The following is a 12,069-nucleotide window of genomic DNA, read 5'->3' on the forward strand; positions in this document are numbered from 1 at the left end:
TGATCATCTGAAAGTAAGAAAACACTACTCCTCTCTAACATAAAGCAAGTAGGTACAAATAAAGATAAATACAGTCAAATTATTAAAAAGTACACAATGCTCATTTTTAATTACGGAAAGTCAACAGCGTGAACAGACACAAAAAACAAATAAGAGTAAATTAAATTTAAAATGGGGGAATATTGTGACACATCAGTAGATTTTCTGTCCAATAAGTAGCAAATGTCTTTCTGAAGTCTTTCCTGGTCAGGCATTAAAACTGAAGCATCTTTTCATATCTTTCATTATGACTCTATGCATACTGAATACTAATGAATACAGCCTGAACTGTGTTCATGTAACTCCCCAAAAAAAAGATACAGATATCTTACATATCTTTGTCCGTGGGTATAGTGGGTGTTGAACTTTATAGGATTTAGATATGAGAGCTCCAAAAAAGGGCGATAGCTGGTTGACAATAATGAGAAGGTAGAAGAGGAATTAAAAACAAAGTGGTGCTTATAATGGAAATGAAAATGCCCTTTGATAAACTATGAGCCCAGAGATCCTGAACGGCAAGTATATATGAGAGTATACGGGATACTTCTCAAAGTTCTTGATAAGGATGCTAATGTTAGGACACAGTGGCAAAGCAGTTGCTATTACTCAGCAGACATGTTTCAACACGATAAGCAAAATCACATAATCCATATTAGCTTGTAGAAAACAGTGAAGGGGGAAAACTGCTGATAGAGCCTGTCAAGAGTGCTTATGCTAGCTGCTAATTTCATAAAGATGAGATTCTGTAAAAATGCTAATTACAGATACAGTTTCTCATGAGGCACGAAAACCATAATGACGCTGCTGGACAACTTTATGTGACCGATGTGGATCTCAACCATGTTACTTTCTATAAGCAAACAGCTTTTTGAGACTTCGCTGAGCAACCCCCCCCCACCCCACTTTTTTTCTATCTCTGCAATCCACCAGCTGCTGAGGCAATCAAAGTTGCTTCAAACTCCCACACAAGCCAAAGACATCAGCAAGGAAGCTTGCATCTGTGTATGAAGGACCTGAGGGCTAGAAAGGGAAGTTAGTGCAACGTTTGAACTTCCTTGCCCCAAGCTCCAAGTTGTCTCTGCTAATCACTGGCTTTATCATTTGATCATTCACACTGTCGCTGCTCTAAAAAGCAAATGTATTTCAGCCATAAAGACTAAGGGAAATTATTTATTTCCCCCGATGCTCCACTTTCAATGCAAGAGGTTGTTGTGGAAGAACGGAGGGGTAGGGTGGAAAGTGGGGTGGTCAGGGTGGTTATAGGCTCAACGGTTTGTTTGGATTGTCAGACACAATTTGCAAACCCACGTAGTGGGCCAACAGGCACCGACTCAAATGCTACATCTGAAGGGGTTACTGCTCAGAGAATTTTTCCTAATGACTGGTTGGCTGCGAACACCACACCTTAACTCATTGAAAATGTCAAAGCTGTGATTTGGATTCACACATTCCCTGAAAGGTAGATAGCTGGCAGGTATGCTAATGCACTGAATATGTTATTCCCCTCGTATGTAGCTTATCTCTGCCACAGACATTTCTTTCAAGATCAACACCTGTACATCACTATGAAAAGAAAATGCATGCATAATGTAGATGAGTAAACCTGCTTCGCAGCTGCTGTTGGAAATTTTGGAGTTTATGTTAAATAATGGCATGACAAGTTTATTCAACCTCTTTGCTAAGCAGCACAATGGGATTTCCATAAAAAGGGGAAATTTAAAATGAAATTGTATTTTCCCTCTGCAGTGGGAAAATCACAAATAAAACCCCATTTCTGATTACTCACTAATCTTTTGATTGCAGTTAATGCCCAAAAAAAAAGAAATAAAGAACACACATTGTCTAGCACCTCCTTTCACAATACTTAAGGGTACAAATGAGTACACAATGAAATGACTCTGTGGTGACAACCGTATCACACTGTTGACTCCTGTAACACAAAAACATCACAGATTAAAGCTCTGTCTCAACATTATTTGAAAATTGCTGTTTTCATCATACGTCTTTCTTATTGCCTTTATTTACTGTGCTACAAATACAAATATTCCGTATTACACATTCATCACATTGCCAGAGTTTCAGATACCCTTAATTTAGAAACATTTATATGAAACCTCACTACTTAATAATCAGACAACTTACAAAATATATATATATGTTTTAATCCCCTGAGGTACGGCAAGACACACATGACATCACAAGGACCTTTCTGGGTCATTTTGATTTTTCAGTAAAATCTGTTTCATTATTAGCATAAGATACATACAAAGCTGTCTGGAGCCTTTCAACAAAAGCTGTCATTTCTGGTTCACTACCCTGTTTCAAGTTTTAATATGGCTCTTTCATCACATTAAATGGAATTTCAAGCAACAAAAGATCCAGACGAAAAGATGACCACAGCAAAAATTACACTCTAATTGAAGGTGATCACTGAAGGAGACAACTCTAAGTGGCATTTGAAATCTTAGTTCTGGAATTCTCTTTTTCCTCCTTTGGAGAAAAAGAAGTTACAGCTCTGACATCTTTCCATAGACCTGCCAGTCTGGCAGGTCAAATCTTATTTTAAGAGGTTAATCAGAGGCTCAAGGTGGATTTTGTGGTACACGACGCACAAATAAGCTGCATCCTTTCATTCTTTAAGTTCCTGTCTGAGCAACATCATTTTATTTTGCTGCAGCCGCTATAGTGTTCCTAATAGTGGACTGTCGCATTAGAGATATCAGTAGAATACGTAATAGATTTTAAAAACAAAAAGGGTCTAAGCAGCTGTGAGGACAACTGTGGCATTGAGAGAACATAGAATTTATATGTAATAAGTTGTTCTATATCATTGAAAAAAATAACACATTGTTCTTGAAGAAATATCTTGTATGTTATTCTAAGAAGGTTTACCTTTATAGCAACTCCTCGCCAAGAAACCAAGATGTTTTCTGTGGCCAAAACTTTGTCTTACAACACTTGAGTGAGGTCAAACAGCAGACAAAGTGTTCTGATTCAAAGAAGGTCTCGAACCTGTAAAATCTGATGACACACAATCTAGAAGCAAATAATACACCCGGGATATTTTCTTAGACAATCCAGTTGAAGGAGCAAAAGCCTGATAACTTGATCTCATAGATGTTACCATGTTAATTGGCAGACTTCATAAGCATATAGATGTTTAATATTTTAAATGGGATAAAACTGAGGGAGAGAAAGACCATTCACTTTAATAAACTAATAATGTGAAAATGAATCTCTAACCTAAAGCATTTTGTGTTGTCCGCTGTAAGGAACCCAGTGTTTAAAAAACACACTTTTGGGAAAATCCGGTACAGAGTAAGTTAGGCGAGTAGGTCTGTCACATTTATTGCCACTCAAATTTTACATCCAGTACCTTGCTGCTGTAATGATACAGAATAGTTTAATGATAACTCCTTTGCATTTGTTCTATAGCTGCTACAAAGTGCGTGGTGCAGTTGAAATCTGTTCTCTGTAATACTGTGTATGCCTTTGACCTACGACATAGTGAACATGAGTCCATGAATTTTGATTATTTTACTACTTATTGTAAAATTCCTGACTTTTACTAGAAGCAAATTACTACAGCCAGACTGCCTGTTCCATTTCCTGATCTACATAAAATCAGAGCACCTTGTACTTTACTGCACTGCTCTTTGAACCCTCATGCAGCTGTTCAAACCTGAAGTAGTTTCACTTGCATTTAGCCCAGGAGAAGGAATAATCAACCTAATACTGTGCATGTCCTCTACCTCTGCCACCAGAGCAGTTCCAGAACTTAAAAGCACGGACTTCATTAGACCTTTGAAGGTGTCCTACAGGACCAGTTACCAAGATATTAGCGCATCACTTAAGTTTTGCAAGGCAAGAGGTTGGGCCTCCACAGACTGGACTTGTTTCACTTTCAGACCTGAGTAATTTAAAAGACAAATAAAACCGTTTTTCCTTAAATACTGGGGAATAGCAGGAAATTATTCTACTTGCAGAGGCCACAACGATCAGGAAATAATGTTGCAGCGAAAGTTGGATCAAATAATGAAATAATTAAGTTTTGGTGGGAGCCATGGTTTCCCAATAATTTCCACCGTGCATCTCAGAGCCATTTTATACAGGAGGTCAAAGATGTCTGTGGAGGTTCTCAATCATCCAGGTCACGGTGAATTCTTGTTGAAATCTTCTTGTCATGGCAACTGAACTTGAATTTATTCACTTGAAGACATTTCATCCCTCATCTGAGAGCCTTCTTCAGTTCAAACATGCACTCTTCCTTCCAAGTAATATGTAAAATATGAGTACTTTGACAAGGCATACTCCGTTAACTGATTCAGAGTTCATTTCCAAGCCCAAGGACTTGATGAAGCTTTTGTCAAAGGTGATGGCTGTCACTATGAACCTTTACCGTGTTTCCATATGCTGGTGCTTTGCATCTCCAAAGTCTGCCATCGTAAAACTACAAAAGCATATTTCTGACAGAGGCTAGTAGTACTGTAAACAAGTTAAATTGAATCTTTGAGGAAAAAAGCCTCTCAGAGATAGCATTTAGAAAAAAAAAAACAGACTGCAGTGATTGACTCAGATCTATGAGAAGGGGATCTTGTCGAAATCTTCTTGTCTTGGCAACTGGACTTGAATTTCTTCACCTGAAGACCTTTCACTACTCATCCGAGAGGCTTCTTCAGTTCTAATACCGTGGGGAGTTTCCAAAAATAACTGCCAGGTTTTTGAGCGGGTCTAGGTTATGATGGCTTGCTGTGTAAATGGAAGAGTTAATCTGCATAAAATAGGTGTAAGGGGTGTTGTTATGCTAATGAGGTTGTCATTCGTTGGAACAAAAGAGCAACTTAGTGGGATTACCTGGGTTGGAATGTAAAGAGGTAAAGCTAAACAAAGGATTGAAACCTGTTGGATCACATGAACTGAGGCACAAGTGGACGTTCCTGGGGACTGGTTCTGGTGGTTAGTCTTTCCAGGTTGTTTGGAGGGTGCAGATGGGCCTAGTCCGTGTGTGCAAGTCCGTCTTGGTTTTGATCCCAGTACAGCGTTGTAGCTTTGTGACAAGTTATGTCTGTTCAGAGATGTTTTTTCTGTTTTGACAAAGATGGCTTCTTTGATTCCTCTCTCAAACCACCTTTTTTCTCCGGTCAGAATACGGACATTGTTGTCTCCAAACGAATGGCCCTTGTCCTTCAGGTGTGGGTGGACCATGGGGACATGTCCCGGCCAAGCGTTTGTGCATGTTGTTTGGTCTCTCCAACGTAGACGTCATCGCAATCCTGGGATTCTTGGAAACAGGAGGATCGTGATGACAAAAAGATTTCGACAAGAATTCACCATGACCTGGATGACTGAGAACATCCACAGACGTGAATAGGAGTGTTATGTTTTTAGTCTGTTAGGGTGATGTGATATTTTGAGCCCAAACGCTTAAGAAAATTAAACTACACCTGAGAGACTGTTAGCCATACCATGTCTCTGGTCAAATCCACTGTAAAGTAATAAATAAGCCTCTTCCAGGTGTAAGTGTCTGTTGTATTTCAGTTTGTAAACTATCTGGAACAGCAGGATTTTTTTCTCTTTTCTCCTCGAGTTGTTTGGGCATGTAACGTGGTCCATACCAAACCATTCAACTACATGAAGCTCAGAACTGTAATAGAAAACAGCAAGTTGAATGATGTCCAAATCAGCAAATCTGGTCATCTGTCTGATTCCCAAAGACTCCCATTGAGGTATGAAACAATGCTTTCCTTTTTTGCTAAACGAGAACCACAAAATGGTGGAAACTAACCATAACACTGACAAACCTTTTGTCCATTTGGCAATGGACTGGAGTCAGCATGAGGATTCCAAATTGTTACTCAGCAGCCATATATGCAGAAAATGATGTTTCATGTACTCTGACATGAGTTATTATTTTATTCTGCAGTAGCACTACGGTAGCTCTTCTGTCACCTTCACTTCGCACTTCACATGCAAATAATCGTTGAGCATCCATGACCTGGTCGCTGCTTCACTAGTTGGTTATTACTAACCACTAGTCAATGGGAACAATAGAAAATTGGAGAATATCTGAAAAAGTCTTCACTCGTGTATCCTAATACTTGCCCATTTTTCCTGCTTCCAGCATGAACTCTTTCAGAACTCAGCGCTCTTGTACTCATAGATGCTGTTGTTGTTGTAAGCTAATAAATGTAAGGGCTTTGTGATTTTAACAGTGTATATTTCTTCATTCATAAATGATAGATAAATTGAGTGTTAGCCTCTCCACATTTGAGCACATCACTTGTTATGAGTAAAAGCAACCAGTAGCTGGCCATCAATTTGCATTACACCTTCTCTGTTCTGGTTCTCAAGGTGCTTTACACTGTTCACACATTCCATCACACACACTATTCAAACATTGGTGGCAGCCATGCAGGCTGCCAAGCATCTCATTCAGAGCAATTGAGGTTCCAGTGTCTTGCTCAAGGACACATCAGCAATGCAACCAGGGAATGAACCGTTAAATTGCCAAAGACCAGTCTGCCTCCGTAGTAATGCTACAAACAAAAAGGGTTTGGCATTATTTTGGTCCTAATTTGGCTTCCAAAAAATATTATCCTGCAAAGAAGGCCATGATTAAATTTTTTTTTTTTTCCCTACTTTAGACTAAAAGGTGACAGGAGGGTATACGTAATAGCAGTGGAAATTATTTTATTTTTGGTTTGTAGTAGTGATCTCAGAAAATGGTCTTAGTTGGAGCAGAGATAAGAATGAAATAGCCAGCCATTTTGTATGCTCTGAAACCAAGATTAAAAGAGCTGTAATTCCAGGTTATTTTGGCCTAATTTCAGAAAATTCTTCTTGCAGTTTCTTATCTATTAAAAAGATCACTCAATCTCTGTTCTGTTCCCTAAATGGCACTGTAATACTACCAGTAATACCACATTGTCCTAAACCTTTGGGGGGCGGTTTGAGTGAGGTCTATGGAACGAAACAAAAATTCAATTAAGTTACTCTAAGCAACAGACAAACAATCAGTACTTGATTTGAGAAAAGCATTTATCCACTCTTGCTAAAGCACAAAAGAACTATTTAACAAATCGATTGAATGTCTATGAAACTGTTCCCAAAAGACAAGCCAAGAATCAAAACAGCTTTTCTGTAGTAACTAACTAGTAAATTCAGAAAACTATCTCAGTGCAGCAAATCCGATGGTCAGAGGTTGGGTATGTCAAGACAAAGGTCATGTTTGATTTATTCCAAACAACTTACATGATGACTGACCTGTATTTTGCTTTGTATTTCTGGGTATGTGCTTGAATCGAACAGTTCCATCTCATATAATTTTAGAAAATGCTTGATGTTGCTTGGTGCTACCGAAAGGAACGTTTTAGCCAAGATTTAAGATTCTGTTACTCATTTTATGAGACATTTTATGAATGCCAACCAGCTGCTTGTGGTGTCACCCACATGTCACCCACTATGAAGACATGAGAGAAGGGTATGTCTCTTTATCTAACATGGTGCCAATCAGACAGTTAAAGCATGGTGCAACGCGGCTACAAGGGAAGAGATGAATCACTGATGTTACCATTCCTAGTTGCAATTCCAAAAAAATTGTCCTTGACATTGATCACGCCTATATAACCTGATTTCAGAGACAATTCAGCAATTAGCATATTAAAATGACAAATGTGGAAAAACACTGTTGAGACCATTATGACAATATCGTCATTATAATTGGCCTCAATCACAATTTTACCAATTTCCACATCTTTCCCTTGTCTCAGAAGGGGAGTGTTTGATACAAGGCAGATAAGTGGGAAAACCAAGTGATAGTTACGATTCATGTCAAAGCAATTCTGCTTTTGCTGTTAGAGAGATTTTAGTTTTTGTTTCTTTGTTTTCTTTTCCCTAAATCTCCTTTTTTATAAGCACAGGAAGACCCCACCAATATATTGACTTCACAATTTGAAAAGAAACAACAAACAGAAGCATTTCATCTATTAAGATTTTCCAAAATTCGGCGATATGTTGCTTCTTCTTTTGTTTGTAACTGATTGTTAATTTTGCCAATAGTATCCAGAGCAATGTTTTGGTCTGCTGCCATTTTTAATGTTCCCTGGACATCTCAAAAGAGCAGGGAAAAGGAAAGGGAAAACAAGGCCAACTTGCATTAGCATTTTTTTCTTCTACTGACAAAGTCACGCTAAACAATAACCACTGACACCTTGACATCAACACCTTAACCAAAACCAACTGAATGCAGAAAATTGACCTGTAAAAGTCTCATACATACTCACTTGCTTAGCAGGCCAGTGTGATTTACATATCCCACAGCCTGTAGGAGTAGCTTACTGACTCAGTTAGCTGACATTAGCTGCCCAGTACAGCCAATGTCAGGTTTAATGTTTTCTTCCAAATGAAAGCAAATAACATGCCAAATAACAGCAACGAAAGTCTCAATGTGGGTTCTGAGAGCTAACATCTGACATGCTGCTGTGCTCATACAAGCATTATAGACAGCAAGCTGGAGGCAATGCTATGCGAGAAACTGATGTATAAAGTGCTGATGTAAAGGCTTATAAAAAGGGCAGTCCGGCATCAATGGTTTCTGGGGAAGAAAATAACACTCTTTGGCATGGACTTTAATTGGCCATTGTGATTTTACAAGCTCAAAAATACTGCAGAGCTCACTTTGAAATAAATAAATAAAACTAAAGAAAAAAAACACAATAACATAATACTAACGGTGCAAATACAACTAATAACAACAATAACAATAGCAATAATAATGATAATGATAATAATCATAATGATAATAATAATAATGGTAATAATCATTCTTTTTTGAAACATTACCTGGTTCTCCAAAATTCATCTCCATATTGAACAAATTGACTTGGTGCTATTGAACTGCTTTATATGAGATTTGTGTTCCATATGATTTTTGGCCCTAATAAAAGGCCCAGTCAGATAAATTCTTATAATACTGTGTCTCCATTAATGCTGCAAAAGTCAGTCAGATGAAACGGGTGCACCAGAGGCTAAGAATTCCACTGCATCTGTGGAATGTGGACAGATAAATGTTCCAAAGTATTAAAAAAAGAATATATATATAGATGTAAGCAGGGCAGCACAGTGGTGCAGGGGGTTAGTTTCTCCAGTTTCCTCTGACAGTCCAAAAACATGCAGTTGGTTAACTGGAGACCCTAAATTGCCCAGACGTGTGACTGAGAGTAAACGGTTATGTGTCTTTTCCTATGATAAAGGTGTGACCATTCTGTTGTACAAGCAGTATAGATAGTAATTGAATTAATGAATTAACTAACCTTTGTGTTGATCATTTATGTTTGCCTCTGTTACACATTTTTGTGTCAAAGAACATTCAATGTCTGCCTGTCGCCAACTCCCTGCATTCCCATAGAGTAGACATAAAACCCCCCTCGGAAAATATTATGCCTACAGCCACAGGTTATATGCCCTGCCTCTTTAACATACTTAACAATCAAATATAAATCCAGAATATCTAAATTCACTGGAAGATGCTGACTTGTAGGCCAATGCTGCAGGGCGATCTAAAAGGGATGCATGTCTGCCAGGCATGTGGTACTTTCTACAATGAACTACAATGTAACTGAGAGTGTTACACTAAAATGTGCACATAATTTGAAGAGGTTTAGGGAAATTGTAAAAGCGGTTGAGTTCCGATGAGGAAAATGATACGGCTCAGTAGTTTTAAATCAGTGACACACCCACAAGAGAAGTCAGTTCATGGGGAGAAAGTACCACAATGGAGCACAGTTGATATGGATGAATAATGTTCAGTCACTGCTAATAACAAAATGTATTGCCATACAATGCTGCTTGAGTCATGTATTACAATTTCACCAGTGAAAACGTAACTGTTTGTTTGTTTACACTGTAATTAACATTTATCACATTAGGAAAGATCACCCTCCACGGTGTCATTAAAACTATCAGAATCTGGCCCACTGTGACCAATACAAATGAGAGATATTACACTACCGAAGTTACCCCTAAATATTTAACATGGTGCAGGGCCTGTGAGCTGTGTGCAACCATCTGTGGCACACACACACACACACAGCTCACACACACACACACACACACACACACACACACACACACACACACACACACACACACACACACACACACACACACGGGCATTTTATCACTTAACGTTATGTTAAGCCAAACCAACATAATGATTTCCTATACAGGTTCACCGGGGTGAAAAACAGCTCAAAACAACAAAATCCTCCGCTAACAACTCAGGTTACGGGGTGAGTTCTAAAGGCTGCAGCTCCGGTGTAGTCACCGGTTGAACTTTCCTCTCAAGTCCTTCACCCTTTGTGTTACAAACCATTCCACTAAAGCTATACAAATTACGCCTTTCACTTCTTTTTCTTTCATTAAGAATTTTAAGTGAGGTAAAGTGCTAGTATTGCAGTGGATGTGCAGTACTATGTAGAAACAAATCTCTCCCTTACCCCCCACGGGACCACTGGTGAGGATGAGGAAAGTAAATGAATCGCCGTTTGAATACATGAAAATGCAAATACACATATAAATTCACTGTGTGTACAGTATATTCATTTACATAATTTCAAATTTTACTCAATGCGATGAGCGGTACCTAAACACATCACGGCTGTGCAGAGACCCGATGTGAGGGGAGGCATCGGCATAGAGAAAAGACATACTTTATGCATTTTTTTTGCAAAAATAAATAGATTATTTCAAAGAATTAAAATGTGGAGGGGGGGGGGGGGTGAAGAAGTAGGCCTGTTGAACCCCCGGTGGTGCATCCGGTTGCCGGTGCATGAGCTCCGGTGACCAGAGCGCGCCTCAGCAGCGGCGCTGGATGCTCAGAAGTAAGTTGCTGTCATGCACGTCGCTCGTCAATGCAGATGGAGCGAAAAGGGAACAAACGTTGGCCTCCTTCCCACTCGTTTTTTTTTTTTTAAACTCCCCTTCCTTCCCTCCGTCGCCCCCACACATGAACCGAACCGAACTGACACGCACTGTTATTTGACGATCGCTCGACTTGGTGGCGCGGAGGGCGAAAGTTGGCATGAGGCGGACGCGGCGCGGATCGCCTCCACCCGGCTGCTCCCCTTCACGGCCGCTCCGGGGGTTCGACCCCCCCCCTCCCCAACCCTCCACCACACCGACCACAACCACCCCCGTTACATTTGCATCAACTCGATCCACGATGAGACCCACGGATCGCGAGGGGTTCCTTGTTTTTGTGCCCCCCCCCCAACCCGAAACAGTCATCGCGATGTGTCGGGGGTTGAGACTTACCGACGGCTAAATCCAGTAGATCCGCGCACAGGAGCAAGCACAACGAGAAGACGGTCATCTTTCCCTTATTTTGCAATAAATCCCAAACTCCATCTGCGTTTACATGCTCTCCGGTGTTCGGCCGTGTAGTCCCCACCATTCCAGAGGTGTGCGGTCGAGAGGTGCCCCCAAACTATTCATGGTGCAGCCCAAGTCTAGGATGGAGAAAATCGGAGAAGTTGACTATGAATACAGCATTCAGAGAGATGGAAATCGAGCATCAGATGAGGAAAGGGGGAGGGAGGGGGGTAGATTTACTAACGATTAGTGGGGGGAAAGCGAGTGTGTCCCCCCCCTCACCCGTTTTAAACAATGGGTGCCTGCGCTGCGCTGTGTAGCAGTGGTAGGCTATGGAATAAAAAAAAGGTTTGGATGAAAATCTGCTCTCTCTCTCTCTCTCTCTATCTCCTTCCCTCTCTCTCTCCCTCTCTCTGTCGCTCCCCCCGCCCTCCCTCCAGACAGGCGCGCAGTCATTTCTGATCACTCGCTCTTTTATTTCGCAAAATTTTCCGTAATTGTACCCCGGACTCAGAACCCTCTAATTGTGCCCTATAAAAAGATTTATTTCTGTTGGACTTTTTTACGAAAAAAAAAAAAAAAAACGGGTTTAGAAGTCCTTATCGTCCGCACAGTATGGTATATATATCCAATTACAATTGTAAGACAATAGGCTGTGAA

At 40.1% G+C, this 12,069-nt stretch overlaps 1 protein-coding gene across 3 annotated transcripts in view; it reads right to left on the reverse strand.

Annotated features, from left to right (window-relative positions):
- The window catches only part of igsf21a (immunoglobin superfamily, member 21a), a 230,116-nt gene extending 218,360 nt beyond the window's left edge, over nt 1-11,756 (reverse strand). For 2 of the 3 annotated variants that reach the window (XM_086149993.1, XM_086149991.1), the window contains exon 1: nt 11,353-11,756. In XM_086149993.1, the coding sequence (XP_086006119.1) occupies nt 11,353-11,491 (139 nt within the window). In that variant the 5' untranslated portion in view covers nt 11,492-11,756. The remainder of the gene's footprint in view (nt 1-11,352) is intronic. The other variant, XM_086149992.1, reaches the window with a different exon arrangement.
- Nucleotides 11,757-12,069: the final 313 nt, after the last annotated feature.

This window comes from Fistularia commersonii, chromosome 7 (genome assembly GCF_037954325.1).
Source record: "Fistularia commersonii isolate RoL2024-O1a breed Wild chromosome 7, RoL_Fcom_v1.0, whole genome shotgun sequence".
NCBI classification, from domain to species: domain Eukaryota; kingdom Metazoa; phylum Chordata; class Actinopteri; order Syngnathiformes; family Fistulariidae; genus Fistularia; species Fistularia commersonii.